Source organism: Ylistrum balloti, unplaced genomic scaffold (assembly GCF_031769215.1).
Source record: "Ylistrum balloti isolate Yb309-2 unplaced genomic scaffold, AGI_CSIRO_Ybal_v1 Utg369912, whole genome shotgun sequence".
NCBI classification, from domain to species: Eukaryota; Metazoa; Mollusca; class Bivalvia; order Pectinida; family Pectinidae; genus Ylistrum; species Ylistrum balloti.
In genome coordinates, this window is record NW_026782034.1 from 354124 (window position 1) to 375232 (window position 21109).

A 21109-nucleotide genomic window follows, 5' to 3' on the forward strand; every position below is an offset into this window, starting at 1 on the left:
TTTGTTTTTGGAAATAATGTGACAAAAGGATATGTACTATGAAATTGAAAAAGATTATTTTTATCTTTTTTTTGCCTACCATCAGCAGATGGTGGGCAATTCAAATCACTCTGCGTCCGTCCTGCCGTCCATCTGTCCGTAAAGTTTTTGTTATCACTATTTCTTGAGAAGTACTGCATGGATCTTTCTCATATTTCTTATGTAGGTTCTCCTTGAACCCTAGTTGTGCCAGTTTGATTTTGGATCTGATCAGAAAAACAAAATGGCCCAGAAGCAGCCAACTTGGCTTTTGACTTTGAAAGTTTGTTATCACTATTTCTTAAGAACGACTACATAGATCTTTCTCAAATTTCATGTATCAGTTCCTTAGGGTCCCTAGTTGTGCTCATTTCATTTTGCGACTGATAAAAAAAACAAAATGGTCAAACGGTTGCCATCTAGGATTGTGACTTTGCAATTTTGTTATCACTGTTTCATAAGAACTACACCACAGATCTTTCTAAAATTTTGTGTATTTGTTTCCCTTGATCTCTAGTTGTGCCTGTTTGATTTTGGATGTGAGCAGAGAAATAAAATGGCTAATAGGTGGACATCTTTTATTTTAACTTTGAAAGTTTGTTATTGCTATTTCTTGAGAAGTACTTGGTGAATCGTTCTTAAATTTCATATTTAGGTTCCCCTTTGTCCCTGGTTGTTCTAGTTAATTTTTGGTCTGATCAGAATAAACAGAATGGCCTACAAGTGGCCATCTTGGATTTTGAAATCGAAAGTTTATCACTTTGGATTTCGCAGGTAAAGATTATCATTGCTATTTCTGCAAAGGAATGTTTAAATGTCTAATCGTTAAGAGCAAATACAGAGAAGAAAAAAAGGAAAATATCCAGCTTTTAAAGATCAAACAATGGTGGGTGCCAAGATCCCTATAGGATCTCTTGTTAAAGATTGTGATAAAAACTTGTCAAAATCTAAGATGGTCACCTCTCAGAAATACATTCTGAAGCATGAAAAATTTGGTATTCTAAATCTGTTCATTGTATGATAATGTTGGTTTAAACAGAAAACAAACAAGCAATGTACTTTCTCTATGACTTGTATTGGGCAAGATCAGTGTAATACTCAGGTGACACACCCATCTCAGCCTACAGACAATCACAGGTTTGGCAAAAACACAAAATAAACATTCAACAATCTTCTATATAAATATGCTAACAAACAGAAATGTTGCTGTGTCCTTCTCACTCCCAGAAACGGCAATAAAAGACGTCGGTCAGTGTATGAGATAAACCAGATAGTTACGTAGGTTTATGTATATCCACAGATCTTCAGTAAAAAGGGAGATAACCAAAACAAGTTTAAAACAAAATTGATTTCTGGGAATGAGTAGAATACAATAATCTAAAACTCTTAATGCTAAAACATGCAATTAAATCTACCGGAAATAATATAATTCATCATTCTTACATTTCAAATAAATAATCTGTCCTTAAGCCTTGATTTTATTAATGAATTTATCGTTTAAATTTTTTTAATTACTTTTGTTTAGAATTTAAAGTAAATCACCAAGGCTTAAAGACAAATTAGTCACTCCAATTATCAGGAAAAATTCAATCTCAAATCTCTATACTGTCTTTCATTCCGTTTTATTTTAAATATCGCTCCAACTTAGTTCAAAGTTCATACCACTTGATTTGAAGTTCATTTCACCATTGCTTAGTTCTTATAGTTCTTAGCTAGCTAGCTCTCTTCTCTTCTCTCTCTCTCTCTCCCTCTCTCTCTCTCTTTCTCTCTCTCTCTCTCTCTCTCTCTCTCTCTCTCTCTCTCTCTCTCTCTCTCTCTCTCTACTCTTAATATTCAATCATTAAAACTCCTCTCTGTTTGAAAATAAAATCCTTCTACCTCGTACAACTCACAGTTCACTCTAATACAACCACCCAAATCGACAACTAAGCTCCTACAAGGGATCAACATAATAAGGCCACAACTTAAACAGGAAGTTAAAACAACATAATTAAAACAACTGTCTCTACATGTCTCACATGTACTCGTGGAAGCATAAAACGAAGTCGGTTACGTTAATAAAATCTGAACCAAACTCCATCAACAAAGAAAGATTCATGAAATGTAATCTGGAAATATCGTCCTGGATAATAAGTGTCATTCCTATCTACTTTATTAAAAGTCTTTACTTATGGCAATAAAGCTGTAAAATTACTTGTCTGATTATCAAGGTTTCTGGTGTAGACAGGTGACGAAAGTCAGAATCTAAATAAGATTTTTTGATAACCAAGGTTTCTGATGTAGACAGACTAAATGACTTGTCTGATTACCAAGGATTCTGGTGTAGACAAAGCGACAATAAAAAAAAAAATTAGCTCTTTCCTTTTCTTGAGAACGATGTATGTAAAAAAATAAAATAGGGATAGTTTTGAGACATTAATCCAAGGACAATACCCTTGATGTTTGTATTGGTAAACGGTTTATATTCAGGCTAGGCTATTACAATGCACCAATAGGCAGACTGCCAAATAAACAGTTAAAAAAATGTTGACATCACCTTGTGGTTATTTACCAAGTTATAAACAGCACTAAAGGTTCACTTAATGTATAAAATGATACAAGAATTTACTTAAAGATTTAGAAGCAGTTTTATCTCGTCAATATTATGGAGTTTTGTGGCATCTTTGTATGATTGACACCTGTATACTAGTTGTAATCTCCTGATAACAGGTCTATATCACAATACTCCCATGTTATATTTTATATCACGTTTCCCCAGCGTTTTATACATTCCTCCTCCATTTTCTAGTTATAATGCTGGCAGTACAATTCCTCCAACACAACATCGTGGGCTTAGTCATGCTTTTATCAGCAGTAATGATCCTGCCTCACACTAAGTATGGAATGAACCAGTCTTACACAAAACATTATTGCTTTAGAAAGATGTTTGAACATCTATATAAATGTCGTTCAACTTACAGAGTTATTTCCCTTGGGAGGGGGAGGAGGGGATGCTTTATCAAAAACATCTCCAAGTTCCTGTGGATTTTAATGTAGACTCTTGCAATGATTAATACTCAACAGTATGTTGTATTATTTATCCCTGAATCAAAACAATTTCCACCTGGCGTAGTTCATACTACTCTAAAAAAAGGCATACATTCTTATTGTATAGCTGCAAAGGAGTAAAAAAGGATGTGACAAAGGTTGTAAAAAGTACACTTCTTTTCCAACAGTAAGCTGTTTCATCTGACCTGCCCTCCACTGAGGATTGGGGAGGGGAGGTAACTCCAAGGCAAGAATCCAAACATTATTTCTCCTACTTCTATTTACTAATAGTACAATATATAAACTACAAAACACAATGTATAACAATGTTCATTACAAATACAGTGTAATACATTGTATTTTTTATACATTACAATATCTCAATACATTACAGTTCAATATGTTCACCAGCAACATGACCTTCAATACCACATTGTGTACTTCCATGTTTTTTTAAAACCCATAAAACAATGTATATAATACACATGAACACCTATACATATCTAATATCACAGTCTCTCCTGCACCTCACTGGCAGATTAATTCTAGTCATACTCGCCTATAATGACAGATTTTAAATGAGCCTTCCTAATCCAACAGGAATATCTAGTGCCATATTTTGCAGCACAGAACGAATGTTTCACTGATACAGCATGCTTACACTGATCATAGCTCAAGTTTCTGACAAATGTGTACACCAGGATCTGTTTTTTTCACCGAGACATTCAATAATTTCATGATGTATATTCATGGCTTCCTTACATTTGCTTCTGAATTCACTGCATGATTTTCTTCGATGAGTTGATGAGAATATCGGTATGTGAGAGGAAGATAAATCTAGTGCAATATTGTAACAGGATGACACAGAATGTAGAATGTAATAATGTTAAAATAAACACCAGGAATTCAAAATCATGACTTTCATACAACTTGTGTCAAACTGCTTGCTGGACATGTTCCAAGCTGTGACTGGACACAAATTTTTATGAACCTGAACACAGAATCCAAACAACTGCATTGTAACAGTCCAAATATCAGGACAAACAGAATTTTTATATTTCCACCTAACCAGGAACACTACATGGTGTTGACTTCGTCTACAGGCATGTAACACTGCCAGGTGACCATGGTTACAACCTTTCACCTTGTGAAAAGAACCATGCACCTACTGGACTTATCATTAAGTTCACACAATTTGTAGAATTACATTGCACAATATTACTGTAACACAATGTGTGACAGCTGGTCACTACTGGTCACTGTCCGATATGAATAGGTTTCATCAAGTACTCACAACACTTATGAAATATTTATCAACCAATAGTGTCTGATAAGTTTTCCTGTCACAAAATCCAAAGTTAGAGTTATCCCCCTTTAATCACAGGCCTGTCATATCATCACAGTTTAGAAATAATCAGCACAGCTTGTTAGTGTTTCAATGAGGGCTGTAACATCACAGAAAGGATGTCATAAACTCGTGTCACCAGCAGCACTAAATCTTTATTCCTGACAAGGAGTCCCACACTGACTAAAGCAGGTCTTCATGATTGATAACAAGAGACTCTCATGACCACTGGGTTGTTAACATCCATGCCAGTCATTGAAATATGCATTGTTGATATCTATCGTCACCATGGTTGCAGCCATGGTAACAAATAAACACTGCTATTCCTCCCCGTTGGTATGGAAACCAGAATCTACATTTTGAGCGTATCCATCATGGAGGAAAAGTCAGAAAGACGTTGATAATCTGGGTCATCTTCTTTCTCGTCCTTGTCGCTGTCCTTGAAGGTTGGGTTGGTAGATTTGTGTGGGAGACGTAACGTACATGGTAACATTTCTGACATGACAGTGTGATGTGTGACTAGAGCAATAAGATCAGGCCATTCTTTCTCCAGACCCTAAAACACAAAAATACAAACAACTGTTCAACCTTACAATCAATACATCATTCTCTAATTTCAGGTTAGCTCAATACCAAAACAGCAAAAAAACAAATTATTCCAAATCACACTAGGAATTAATATGCTCCAGGTAAATGGTAAGATACTGAAAGCTTATGCAATCAAAACAAGAGGCCCAAAGGACCTGCATTGTTCACCTGATTTTGATTGGCTGAAAAGGCTTTATCAAAACTAATTAAAAAAGGGAATTCTGAAGGTTTAGATCTATTTCCACATTGGCCCATATGCCTCTCCCAACAGGGGGTCAGTAAAACCATTTGTAAAGTTTCCTTCCCCTAAGAATGCTTCAGGCCAAATGTGGACAAAATCTAATAATTTCTGTGATTTAAAAAGAAATTGCTAAATGTGCCCTTTTTGGCTCAACGGGGGGCAGACCAACCATTTACATTAAATTGAATCCTTCTTCACCCAAGGATGTTTCTGACCAAATGACATCAAAATCTGGTCAACTGTTCATGACTGTGGTTTATATAGAAATTGCTGATGGATGACAGACAACATGGTATGAGATATACTCTCCTTAACAATATAGAGTAATTGAAAATAATTCATCTCAATTTTCTTACCTTTAGTTTGACTCCCCGTTGTGTCTTAAGTATCAGATAATGTGAGATGCCTGTGGGGTTTTCAAACTTTGGGACGCGGACTGATAGGGCGTAACATCCCGGATGGGTGGAGCTATCCCGAACAATGAAGGATCCTATATCCTCCTGTTGTAGGATCTCCAGGGCAATCTCCCGTGGGATCCCTGCTTGATACCAGGATGCATGACGCAACGTCTCATCCTCAATGTGGCTTCGATCCAGGCCCATCAATGACTCGAGTCTGAGAAAAACAAATGAAAAAGTCCTTGAAAATTTTTGTTTTTAGATGTGCTACTCCATGGATATTTTGTGATGCTGGAAACAATGTAATATGTATTTTCTACAAAAGAACAGTTCTTCGCTAAATAAAATCAGGTATGATAGTATGGTACTTTTAACAACATCCTCGAATTCAAATTTAAACATTTTAATAATTCAAGAGATTGTGAATATGAATCTGCTAAGCAGCAGTTTACCCAATCTTACTTCCTGTGTCTGCATGTAAACCGCGACATAGTACCAGGTAACTGTCAGAAGGATGACAAGGAACTGTGACAATAAACCTAAACACCAGTATTGTGACATGTAGCATTCTAGCAGAGCTGTACAGTAAATACTACCCAGTCTTGAACAGTTTATTCCGTGATGAATTTTTACAAGGAAAAAACCCCGTAAATATCCTTCATATGTGAAACGGTAGCATACGGAGTCCTAATATGGAGTGTACCTCATCACAAATGTATATTTCCTCACATGTGAGAATACATCAAACTTTTGTATAATCAAACACAGGTATATATACCGCATGTCATCTCTCTGGTTGCTAAGTCACACACACAATGATAGTGAATTGTCCCCCAGTTTTATTGTTTTACAAGGTAGCACCAGTAAGTAGCTATTTTTCAACGTCCATAATGAGATGACTAATAGCGTGTTACCTCATTTGTACGGTGTTAATGTGTTTCTGGGTTTACTTTAAAGTTTCAAGCATGTTGTCTCCTTTATTTCTCTACACGAAACAGAATGTCAACCCAAACCACAATTAATCAGAAATGACATCTACAAGCAAATCTTCATATATGTAGCTACACAAAGTATATATATTGTAGAAAAGGTAGAGAACATCCCCTTCATTGTATAGAAACTACCAACAATAAAACAAATTTTATGAATTCCTCACTGATTTTTAGCAAAAAACCTTAAGACTTCAGAAACATCAATACCCACTTACTGTCCACATACTTCCGTATTAATTCTAATTTAGGGTAAAAAGAACAATTTGATATTTTGTTCACGATAATATTGTTAGAATGTGATTCATAAGAAGATGAAAATGTATTTGGCATCTTCATTATTTTTTTGTATTTTTTTGGGGGAAGATCGAAATCCAGCAGAGTGAGAGTAACAAAATATACCTGAGTATTATGGTATCTGAGACAGGGGCGCCAGATATTGATCTCCAGATCTGAAGGCATCTTTATTGATGAATTATAACAGGTGCAGATAACTCACGCAACAATTATTGACAAGAATATTTAACTCCAGAAGACTGGTTGACTCCATGAGGAAGTTCCATACGTGGTATCCGACAGCTCACAGCAGAATTTATATCCTATCACTGCCCCTCAGAAAAGTAACTGAATAGGAACTATACTGTACAGTTTATCCCAGAGGAACAAAAATTCAAATGTCTATGATCCAATTCAGAAACCATTTTACAAACAAATCATATGTTATATTGATTTGTTCTGGACTACAATAGAGTAACACTGGAAACACAGACATTACCTTGTCAATAGTAAAACCTTTCAGTTCCTCAGCTTGCTATTTAAAACTTCAAACACTCCAAAAAGTTAACTTGGACTGTCTGGTTTAAATTACCTACCTTTCAGTTTTTTCTGAAGACCAGTATGTCTACTACAGTTTTACACAGAATAAGTATGCTCACCACTGCATTTTCTGAATTCCCCACATCAGTTTGAACTTTTACAGTACCATAACTATTTACATAGCTTTGTAAAAGGTCAAAGTTCATATATAGTTGTAATCATACATGTTTTACTGGACATTCTTTTGCTATGGACAGTGTTTTCTAAATGCAATATTTGACTTAACATATTTAATCAAACAAAAGAAATCTTCACTAAACCTGGTGTATCGCACACTGCAGAGCTTGTCCTTAGTATCAAGGTTCTGTGATAGCTCAGTCAGTGTAGCATTAACCTTCACAACATCAGGTTAACATCAAGAGTTATGTGGTTAAAGCTCACTTCCTGAGGCAGTTTTGTTTCTCTGAAATCTGAGAAATATTTGTGTTATTGTGGGTGTGTTCTTTGAGGAGAAACTTAACCCTATTGATCTGGATGGCATGTGACGAGTCGCTTGTATGTTGTTCAGCGAGGTAGCCACCAGTTACCTCAAAATGACCCTGACTGTTGACATGGTGATAAACCTATCACACAAACCTAAGGATCACACACTTGGGATGCATAGAGAATCCCAAAGTTTGAGCCAAGTACATCATGTATGTCTTTGTAGAATTAAATATCATAGGAAACATAAAACCCAGGAACACTTTACGGTCAGAAATAAAATAAATGTCAAAATCAACTTCCATCCAAAATGTCTGGCCTAAATACCAACAATAATTCTGAAATTATCTAATGCTCAAGTCATGCATAACATATACATCATCTATATTAACAATCCAACACTCAAGCTAGATATCACAGCCAGAGATGTTCAGTATATCATGTAGCATTAAAGCTACTTGACCCTAACATTTGGAAATGTCAGTATTATCACAAAATACAGCTCCATGACATAGAAAAGGTCAAAAGTATAGAAATAGAACATACACCAACATTAGGGTGTCGTGTACCTCACATAAAGCACCCAATACACATCTATACTGTGACATAAAACCTCGATGATTTATTATTTTTGACAACACATGATAACTATCTACTGTGAGATTAATCATCAGGTTTGATCTTAGGTTCAGTACAATACTGCTATTTATTGAAACTGAATTGATTATACCTTATGCAAGTTTTATTATCAATACCATGAATGACTAATTTGAATATTCTTTGCCTAAGGGATTTGACACTTTAATGAATGCATCCGCTCCTGTTGCAGGCTGAAAGTCATCAGAATTCTACATCGACCTCCACATGTTTACTGTCAGTCCATCCATCACCATGAACTACCTATTTGTCAACCTGACAACCATAAATACATATTTAGTTTTTATCTACCTTGAATAATTCACCTATCACAGGTGAGACTGCAAAGGTACAAACAGTTTTACATGTACTCACAAGTCACCATACTCACAAGTCACCATACTCACCAGTCACCATACTCACCAGTCACCATATTCATAAGCCTATACATATCACGTCACAGAAGCCACCATACTCACAATTCACCATACTCATAAGCCTATACATGTCACATCACACAAGTCACCATACTCACAAGTCACCATACTCATAAACCTATACAAATCACATGTCACACAAGTCACCATACTCACAAGTCACCATACTCACAATTCACCATACTCATAAGCCTATACAAATCACGTCACACAAGTCACCATACTCACAATTCACCATACTCACAAGTCACCATACTCACAAGCCTATACATATCACATCACATAAGTCACCATACTCACAATTCACCATACTCATAAGCCTATACAAATTACGTCACACAAGTCACCATACTCACAAGTCACCATACTCACAATTCAAATGTTACCATACTCGAATGTTACTGTTCACAAATGTTACCATATTAGATACAAGTCACATACCATACTCACTAGTGCTACTATACCTATAGGTGACCATACTGGAAAGTCTACAGAAACTATGAGGGCCCTGATAGCTCAGTGGGTAAGAGTGATGGGCAATGCCACCTGTGATGAGGAGGCGTGTGATTTGATGCTCTCTACTTGTAGCGGTTTGTATTTTTCAGGAAGCGCTGAGTCTGTGCAGTTTGTGGTTTTGTTCTTGGGTAAGATACTGCACCCCAATGGCCCTCAATGAGGATGTGATAGGTCTCACGTCCCAGATGTTGTAGAGAGAGGTAGATACAAGCCACTACAAGGAGACATTGGATCAAAATAACCCTAACTGTTTATGGGGTACTTAAAATTTGACAAACAAATGAACAAAGAGAAATTATGATCAAGACAAAATAAATCTCATTCTGTAAGTTAAAGAATCCAACCCAGAATTATAAGTAATTCAATAGTTTAAATCTTAACTACAACTAAAAAAATATAAACTGGCAAGTGTACAGTTACGTCAAAGGATTGAAATGCACCGAAGTTACACTTTGATACAATAACAGAGAAATTAGTTGTTTTCGATGAAAAGAAATCGGAACCAATATCTCAGTAATTACAATATGATAAAATCTTTGTACGAGTAAAATTTGTTCCACTGACTTTTTAACAACATGTTTTCATATGTATTTAACAAAAGGATTGGTATGTGCAAGAAAAATATTGGACTTAATTGATTTTAGATTGAATTTAGATGTGTTTAATCATGAATACCTGAGTTTACAGGTATGTATATATAACAATGAATACCTATTAACAAACAAGGTGATTTAACCTAACAATTCTACCTGGGGGTATCCAGCTAATCACCCCTCCCAGAAAGACCATAATACTGAAATATACAAATATCTCTGATGTAGGTCTGTAAGATATATCTACCATTAACTGCCCATTTCATGTCATCACTGACTCTACGCAATTTGCTGCACATTCTTGGTGAATAGCAAATTTCTATAAATAAACTAAATCGTTTTGGTTTGGACAGATTTCATGCTCCAACATTGAGGATATATATTCAACAAGTTAGTGTTTTGTAATTGTATCAATAGTGTCTACTGTTCCATTTCATCACCAATTCATTCAGAGAATTTGTACCCAGTTAAATCCTTATATCAACCAATAATTATGTAGATTGCTTAATTTCCATTTCCCCCAAAGCAAGACTTGTGAAATCTCTATGAAAACTTTTGATTGAGTTGTACGTGTCTTAAACATGAATTTCATCCCTAGGTGAAGTGACTCATCGTCTGGTCGTACAATACACTAAAGGACTCCTCCTTTCATCCCCCTCAACACAGGTAGCCCCCAGCCCAGGTCACAACAAGTCGGAAATGTTCCCACCAGATTGAAGAATAAATGTTGATTGGTGCCCTACTGACTGACAAGGTACCACTGCCACAAAGCTAGGATTAACCTTAGTGTACAGATCGACCCCTTTGTGTTTTTACTGGCATTAACTCACCGATAAAGTATATAAACGAGAAATAAAACAAAGCTAACACCTAAGCATTGCGAATCAGATCACTGAGGCAATATTTCAGCAGTATCCGAGACAACCCAGATATCTACACGAGATTTTCGGGCTTTCAGCATGTCTTTGTTGTCAGTGATGTAATGTAGGAAAAATGTAAACAACTTGATAAAAATGCTACAGTATTCTGGTCTACTTCTCCTTACAAGGGACAGGTCAATATTTATATAATACCTTTCTTCACTTTCTTCAGTTACATATGACTAATCGTTGGTACATGTGACCACTCGGACGACACTATTGACCACTGATACACACAGGTTAATAGGGTGAAAATATATTAACAGTCCTGTTACTATACATTAACAAATATCTTAATGAGGCCATTTATATCTCAGTTAGGAACCGTCCTTCATCAACAGTAGCTGATCACATAACAATGCTGACACTGGGTAGAAAAAATGTAGAAATAATGTTGTAATTAACATGTTTACAACCCAGGGGAAATCAAGAGTTTGTACTCGACAATGTTTGTTGATTGGTTCTTTAACCAATGAGGTCATCTGAACAAGATCTCACCTAAATACTTATAACATTACCAAGGTAACTTGTAGAAGAAATTCTCAAAACTGAAACTTGTCAATGTTTTTCATTTCTTTTCTGTGACTTTACAAGTACTGTATTCTTTCCTTGTTCTGACCTGGATTTTATGTACAATTTAACTGAATCGATATGTCACAAGACGTTGACTGGAAAACTTCGACAAGAACCTAAAGTCTAGGTTTCTGACCATTCGCCATACTTAACAGACACAGCACCTTCTAAGTTAACATTTCAGTGACACAAACTGACCTTACATTTCCTAAAAAATCAACTGTACAATATTTGTTCCAATCAGACCTTCTTTTAAAACAGAACATGTCGTTAACAAATTCTGCAATTTTCCTTTTTATCTAGCACAGTAAACCTATATCTTCAATGAGAAACATGATAATTTATGAAATCTCATTTTCACTGTATTTTGTATATTGAGTATATAAAAGATTAAGACAAAATTCTACATTGATTCTATTTTACATGTTATTTGCAAAATTGTTATTGTATACTTTCAATAAAATAAAAACTAAACTAAAAATAACAATAACGTTATTCAAAACAAGTATTTAGAAAATGTTCTATCAAAGGAATTCCAGTATTGTATTTTCAAAATTGTGAAACTCATCAAACATATCTGCATGTTCCTCATCAAACTTCTACCTGAAACTAATTAAATAGCTGATGGGGATTAGTCCAGGTGCTACCTGTGATCAGCCTTTGTTGGAGATCAAACAGGTATATTCTCACTGTTCTCAACTACCAGACAGCAAGTTTAGTCCAGTAATAAACGTTAAGTACTTCATATTTTAATAAAATATGATCCCATGAATAAGATCTTTGTACAAGAATGAGGTGGGAAGATTTCTGTAAGATCTTTACCCCAGATTACAGCTCATTAGGTACACTATATCTGTTCCTGTGAGAATTTCTAACCATCAAATATTTAACAAATGTTTCATATCTCTGAAGTTATTCCAACAGTAGATATGTCTTTCTGTAAGTCCCTAGTTTTATGTGTGTGAGAAAGTTGTCTCGTCTTTGTTGAGTGTTTGAAGTGTATCCTTATTAATCCCTATACCTCCTACATCTCAGAGGTGATTTCATTCTGTACCAAAGAACTATCACAAGTACCTTGCAGTGGAGATAGTGCCAGGAAGGAAAGAAAAGTAGATTATTTTAAAAACTGTTCAAGTACTTAATCATAATTCTTCAGATTTGCCAAGATTGAAGACTATAAATATCCTATTTCTTCTCCCAATCTTCACCAGATAAATCTTGTCTGTTCTTCAGTGCTTTGTAAAGAACAGACCTTAAAGATATGATATATTTTAAATCGGGAGTTCTTACTGGTTTTAACCTTTGAGGTTTAGCATGAAAAGCATAAAAAGATTCAATTTTAAAAGACAGAATAGAGCTTGATTACTGCCAAGAATCTGTTTATTTTCAGACTGAGAATGAGAGGATGGTCAATAGGCAACACATGATCTGTAACACAACAACAGAGTATAGATAATAAAGTCTGTTTAAAAATCTTGGAAGACATTTTTTGACTTGAAGATCACATGATTCAGTGCAGTTCCAACAAATTTCGTCCAAACCTGGTCGTTCTGAACCTATTATTGCTATCACTTGATCGACTCCATTAAGGCACTATTACTGGACTGAAGAGGACTTGAACATCAAGGGTTCATCAATTTACAAAACATTTGCTGACTTAATTGACAAACATTTATAGATATTCATCAATATAGATATATTACCATAGCACTACCAGTGATTAAAGGAACCTACCCGAGTATCTTGTAGTTAACGATCAGCCCCAGGAAATACCCTGGTCTGTGAATGTGATTTTATTACCTATATAGCACTTATCCTCCCTATAAATTCATCATTTCTGATATTATAGATCATCATATATCACTTAAATTTGGACTGAATCATGTCAAAATTTTTCTCTTTCATTCAGAAAATTCCCACCTGATATTTTACTGTGACATCTATACTGGTTTGACTTTCCCCTTTATCTGTCATAAATCTGACATGGATTATGAACACCTGATCATTTTCACCAGTGTAATTTATAGTACAATGAGTCATGCTGGTATAATTGTTGTGTTACTCTCAGTCAACCTTCCCATGTCAACTATTGTTTTATAGACATAAACCAACGCCATGTCCCTGTATGGTACAGACTAACACCATGTCCCTGTATGACAGACTAACACCATGTCCCTGTATGACACAGATAAACACCATAAGCCTTGGTGACACAGGTTAACACGATGTCCAGTGTGCGACACGCATCACTAAACAGGTGATCTGCATTACTGATCAATGTTCCGTACTGTGTGAAAAAGCATGAAAGTCAATGAACAATGAAATTGAAAGGTTAATAATTGATACTGACATCAACTTCAAAGTGGTCTAGTGTAGGTTTTAAAGTTAATGCATTACACACCATTCAGCCATCTTAATTGCTTTTGGAAATTACCTATAATGACATTCCAGGAAGGTTCATATACCTGCCATATCAAACCTCGACAAAATAAATGATAAACTCCATGTTGGTGATTTTACTGTGAATGTACACGTCTTTGTTGTTCTCTGGTTTTAACATTTCTCATACTTTATATATTTAATGATGTGTGTGTTAATGATAAATTCTGTGAAACTGCTGCCTATGCCTATTACACTACTGGTTTGTCACCTTACATGACAAGATACAAGGTATCCCAGAATTCTTTGATCTTTATTTATCCTTTAACAGTTGGATATTTTTCCTTTTTTTCTATTCATTCTTCTCTTTATGCTCTTACTTCTATGTCATTTGAAGATGCTTCTAAAAAAAAAAGTGATACTAATCTGTAATTGTCAAATCCAAGATGGCCACCTGTCGGCCATTTTGTTTGCCTGATCAGTCCTAAAATCAAAAGGTAACACAAGGGGATATCGGGAAACCTTCACATACAAGTTGAGAAAGATACACCCCATATTTCTCAAGAAAGAGCATGAACAAGTACACAACCCTTATGTGGTTAACATAAGTCAAGACAGAAACCGATAAAGAACCTATGATTACTATTAAGTGGATGTAAATATTTCTGTTGAAGAGATGAAAGGATGGGTGTATAAAAATGAAAAAAGTACATTAAAAAAAAAAAAAAATTTGATATTCACAAAAACCTTAGAAGACATTACCTTTTTATAAAAACATGATCCAGAGAAAATTTTTAAAATATGGTAATATTACTCCATTCCTGGTAAGTAAAAAGTAGTCATGTACAAACATTGTCAGAACAAAACATAAGATGTATTGTTTTACGGGATTACTTACATGGTAACATGCACAGAGAAACCTCAACATATCCTGTAGGTTTACTAAATTGTTCATCTCGTACAACATCTAAGTCTGTAGGGATACCAAGTTCATCACAATACCCCCCTCAACCAGTTCTATACTTACGACATCTCAATCTTGGGTTTACTTCTGATCATTGTTGTCTGCCTTCCGTGTGTTTTTTACCGAAAAAAAGATTCCTCACTGTCCATGAGTATAGACTAGCCCGACAACAGCCAAGACACACTGACGACACACATATTCTTTGTATCATCACATACATTATAGGTATTGAGAAACCTCAAGACTTTTTTTCAGTTGCTTGGAGAAAATCACTTTGTGCATAGACAAATCAGCGACCGTCTTCCAGTACTCACACACACTTTCCTCACTACTACCTACGGTCAAATTTGGAACAACAACATAGCAAAACCAATTTTTTAGACAATTAATAATTTAGATAACCTTTACATACTTTGCTGTGAACTAGACTTAGAGGAATCTCCACTTCAAGCCTGCATTAGATATAGATAACTGACATTTTATCAGCAGGAAAGGTGGTTAATTGGCTTTTAAAATCCTTAGTTACTATAACAAAACAGATTTTGATAACAGAAATTCCGCATAAAGAACAATATCCTTATATACTAGAAGAATGTTAAAAGCGTTTAAAATTAACCGATTTGTTTTAGATGAAATAAAAAATAATAATTTTAAAATAAGTGTTATAATAATTTGTAAAAGTTGTAATAAGTTTGTACTGTTAACTATCTTAGACTGATCCACATTTCAAAAAACAAAAGGGATCTTAACAAGAGAATTAGAATCCAGTCAACAAGTCTAAAGAATTAAAACAGAGCAACATAAAGGTGACATAAAATGGAATAAAACGAAATCAAAGTGAAAGAAGAAAGCAAGCAGGATTCATCTTAAATGGCTGACAAATAAACATTTTAGAGATCCAAGCAAAGGGGTGTGGCCTGTAATGTAATGACAACCTCGTACAAAGTACATCAGTTGAAATAGGAAAATGGCCGTAATAGTTGTCGATTACAACCTACTGAAGCAAAATTGATCCAACATGATGTTTTTCTGTATTATTCCGTAAGATCTGTAGGGAACAACTTAGAACCATTAGACAAAGTGAGTGTGTAATTCAATTTCTCAGGTTAACTCAATAAACCAATCAGAAACATCAACACAATTACATCACAAACTCAATCTGTACATGTCAATTGTATAACAATGTCGAACCTCTGTCAGATAAAAACAACCTACAGTATAGGTATATCTCAGCAATTATGTCCATAATTAATTTTTCTTCTGGAACCAAATGTGAGATGCCTGAAGACAAATGTATTAAGTATAGCAAGCATTTGCAGTGTATGGTACAAGTGAAATGTACCCTATGTATGTTAAAGATGTCTCACATAAAGTGACAACATATTTTAGGTTTGCTTACCATCAATCAAAGAGCACAGCCTAAAGAAAATTACACAAACTCAGAAAAGTACATGTAATTATGTCAGACAGGGTTTTTTTCTTTCTTTTTCCCCTTTTCTTTTTTTTCTGTTGTTTACAATTAATTTTCTTCTGTCAACAACACCCACAAAATAATAAATGTCTTATTTCAAAACTGGCTGCCTGTTCTAAAATAAATTTTGAAGAGAAAGCTAGAGTTGGATAAGCTAGTCTGTGAAATGGGCATCAAACAGCAGTGTTCTTATCTATAAACAAACAGCTGTTAACACCTTATAACCTCTCTGTTACAACAGTTGGAGGAGATAAGGGAGGAGGAGAAGGTAAAGATGGGCGGGTGCACAAACTTTACTCTGAAGAGCTGCTGATAACATGCTCAAGATAAATGCATACTTTATCTTTAAAAATGAGCTCAAATACAGAGACTGCATACTAATCATTTTGTGATATTTTATCTTAATTACTTGTAAGAGTTTTGTAGGAATGAAATTACTGCCTGTTAGTTACAAACACAGTCCAAACCTTTACCTCATACAATGATTCCTCACAGTATATCTGAGAAAGTTTCCTTATTGTACCTAATATTTTACATAAGTCCAGTAAAACAAATGTCAGCTTGTTATATCAACTGTACAATTATAATATTTCTGTTTCCTATCACATCTAAAACCAAACAAAAAATTGGCTAGACCAAAAAGTCTTTCAATTGTGTCGAAGATTTTCAAAATGAAAATAAAGAAATTTAATTGTATTCGTGTCTACGAATATTTCCCATCATTATATCTCTCACTACAGCACAAACTCTTTACATTTTCACCAATAATGTCACTAGGTCATCATAATTAAACCCCAACCCACCCTAAGCACCCCTTCCCACCTTCATTCCCTCCTGGCAACTATATCCCATTTTCTTTTACCTTACTTTTGGGTTTTAATTTTTGTATACCATTCATGGTACTTTCAATTGAATCCATTCTATTCCTGGTTTATATTTATCAAGAACTATGTCCAGTTTTATAATGATAGACTGACCACAATTCAAACAGGTCATTGTAGCTCTTAAATTGACAACTTTCATTCATTTCTGTAACATTTGAAGGACTGAAATTGATCTGGAGAGTTTTAATTCATTCCATTATGAGAATGGTGATCTTTATAGTAGACTACAGAAAAGAGGTGCGTAGTTTTCCCTAATGTAATTAGCGGTCAGGTACCACTGGACAGGTACGAGACAGGTGTGGCTTTGATCACAACTGATGAATATTGACACAGTGTCGTAGGAACAAAAAATCTCTGGTCAAGTGAAATTGACATAAGAATGGCCACTTCAAACATCAGTATAGTCACTGACCCTCCCACAAATACTGGACATTCATGCCACAATCACACGGTGAAGATGAAATTAATTTTCTCAATACAGGACAAGAAAGTTAACTCAAGACACCAAAAGCCTATGAAAATACTTGAACATGAATATCACATTTTCTGTCATCGCGAAAAATATAAATCCACCAATAACTAAACAGCTGAAAAGACTTTGTTCTTTAAAAACCTTTTTCAAAATCTATTTCAACAATTTAAGGATATTATGTTAGTCTTCAGTGAAAGTATTACAATATATTGTGACTTACCGAACAATTCCGTTCCATTTCTGTTTCCTTCTACGTTCAAACCAACGTTTGAACACACTCATATCATAGTAATAGTTTTTGGGCATGATGAGTATTCGTTCGCATCGTGTGGAAACCTCTGTCCGTTGGTTTCACTTAACACTCACTCTCCCTTCCACAGTATGACAGTCTATCTTCCAGCGAATGTTCAATACAAACTTAATTTTTTTACAATTGATTTCAGCTGCAACCCCTGACAATATGTTCAGGACTGTAAAGTAAATTTTTTTTTTTTTTTTGACTTTTTCAAATTTAGTTAACAGCACAAATGTAGAGCAAACGCTTGCCTTAATATCACACTGCATGCAATGGTACCATGAGCCACGAGAGTATAGATATTGACACTGCGCTGATAGACTGCTACGGAAGCTCCAGTTAAGTTTTTGCCTGGGTTGTAATATGTTGATGGACAATTAAAATGGTATGGTGGCAGTTCTGTTCATGTGATGGCGCTCTGTCTACCACAGCTGTAGGCAGATTTATATACCACACAGAAACACCAGGTATCATCAACCTCTCAACATCCACCCCAGGCTCCAACAACAACACTTTACTTTCATTCACATTATACTTGATTAACCATTCTAGAACAATAACCTGGATATTTCTCTTCCTATTACAACTCACCGGAAACTTGCCCCTAAAACTTGACACTAGAGATCAGGGCACTGTTAATGACCGTTTCTCCATTGTGGCAACTTGTTGATAAACACATGTTAGATCCACAGTCGGAAGTTCATCTCACGGTTCTATAAAAACATAAAAATACTGAGATGTCAGAAGTAGCACATTGTTGATAGCGTAGATACCGGTAGGCTGCGATGAATTCCCAGTGTACAGTCACGGATGGTCAAGATATTTCTCAATATTCTGTGTTACAGTTGATTAGTTTGAACAGAGCATGTATCACAGCTGTCCTAAGTGTTCTGACCTTGTGATATAGGTATGTATACATACACACACTTGTGTCTTTCTCAAACACAAGTGGTTAACATATCTTCCTCGTTAGCACTGAAAGCTACAGGTAAATAAGGTCAGGAATCTCTCTAGAATTCAATCAACAACATCATATCCTCGTGGTCATTTTTCACCACTGTCATGAGATTACAAGCAAAATTCAGCCACTCTTGGCTATAATCTTGAAATGTCCGTTATCACCAGTTCTCCACCACACCATACCTGTGATGTCCACTCACCCACCTTTGCGGCCTTTCACACTAACCACACAATTGCTTTTTTGCCGGACTGATCGCTGATAAAGACCTGTTATTATTGACTGGAGACAGTCACATGGCTGTGCAGTTTAAACGTTACAGGTAAGAACTGTGGTTCAAACATTCACATGCTCCACATACCTGGGAGTACTCAGGTGTGACATCGTCATCTAAAGCACGACACAGGCTCCACACGCTAAATTCTAAACTAAACAGACCAATCAAACCAGTGTAAAATCCCCACAACCATACCTGTTTAGTGTACCAGTGTTAGTATACTCAGACACATACCTGTTCAATTAGCCTTTACTAATTACATATACCTACCTGTTTGCTTTATTATTTACAGGTAAATATACTCAACACTATAATGTCTTGCAAATACTCAACACAGTAATATATATATATGTGTAAACAATAACCTTTTTATAAATAAAAACCTATATCTAGTTATCAGAATCTTGTTTATTCACCTACAAATATGAATGAAAACGAATTTCTCGGTCCTCTTAAGTCTTCCGATATTCCAATCACTCAGTAATATAAGTTTACCAGGTACAAATACACATACGAGAACTGTGTACTGTTTCCAAAACAGCACTGCCGAATGTAATTTAAGATCTTTTATGCTTTAAACTTTCAAGTTAGTAAAACTAATAAATGAGAAATTGTGGAGATTCCATGCTAAATCAAAAGGGACATAGGATAAACTCAGGTATTTATTGAAACCTATTTTCCAATCTTTTGTCACACTTTTATCTGGCCTTGAGTGAGGCTATAGGCTTGGTCAATTATACAAAAATGTAATTCCTTCTTCTCACACTTGTCACATTAAGTCTGTAATCAAATGACTATTGTGAGATTAAACATGGCCAACCTTGGATAAATTTAAAATAAACAGGAGATGTTGTTTGATAAAGAATGTCTGTATTGGTACAATAATGGATTAGATGGTGTCTGTTATCGGGAGCAAACTGGAAATATTGTCAAAAAGGGATTAGCTGTGTAATGGTTTGTCATAAATGATAGAAAACAGTTTGCCTTCATCTTTTGAACAGGTGTTACATAGTCAATATTTTTAATTTGCTTCCCCTGCAACCCACACAACATAAAATGTAAATAAAGAAAAAAGTTGCATACGTCAAAAACATGCATTAAACATCAAAAGAAAGTCCAGGAATATAAGGAAATCGTGGAGGAGTAGAATCAATATCTACCAACCTTAGGAGAAGCAATGTACACCAGTGTTTTATACACATCATGTCATGCCATTATGGTTGTGTAATTACTGATAACTGTGAATCATGCTGGAACACTGGAACGAAAACCAACTAACAGAACAAGAGATAGTGTAAGGTATCACACCAAGGGATTCTACAGGTAAGGTATCACACCCAGGGATTATACAGGTAAGGTATCACACCCAGGGATTATACAGGTAAGATATCACACCCAGGGATTATACAGGTAAGGTATTACACCCAGGGATTATACAGGTAAGGTATTACACCCAGGGATTATACAGGTAAGGTATTACACCCAGGGATTATACAGGTATCACACCCAGGGATTATACAGGTATCACACCCAGGGATTACACAGGTAAGGTATCACACCCAGGGATTATACAGGTAAGGTATCACACCCAGGGATTATACAGGTAAGGTATCACACCCAGGGATTATACAGGTATCACACCCAGGGATTATACAGGTAAGGTATCACACCCAGGGATTACACAGGTAAGGTATCACACCCAGGGATTATACAGGTAAGGTATCACACCCAGGGATTACACAGGTAAGGTATCACACCCAGGGATTATACAGGTAAGGTATCACACCCAGGGATTATACAGGTAAGGTATCACACCCAGGGATTATACA

At 35.4% G+C, this 21109-nt stretch overlaps 1 protein-coding gene across 1 annotated transcript in view; it reads right to left on the reverse strand.

Moving 5' to 3' along the window:
* Positions 1–1074: 1074 nt before the first annotated feature.
* Positions 1075–21109, reverse strand: part of LOC132546756 (uncharacterized) — a 124347-nt gene continuing 104312 nt past the window's right edge. Inside the window, exons 8-9 of the mRNA XM_060210475.1 lie at positions 5576–5834; positions 1075–4946 (exon numbers count right to left, since the gene is read on the reverse strand). Coding sequence (XP_060066458.1) covers positions 4743–4946; positions 5576–5834 — 463 coding nt within the window. The 3' untranslated portion in view covers positions 1075–4742. The remainder of the gene's footprint in view (positions 4947–5575; positions 5835–21109) is intronic.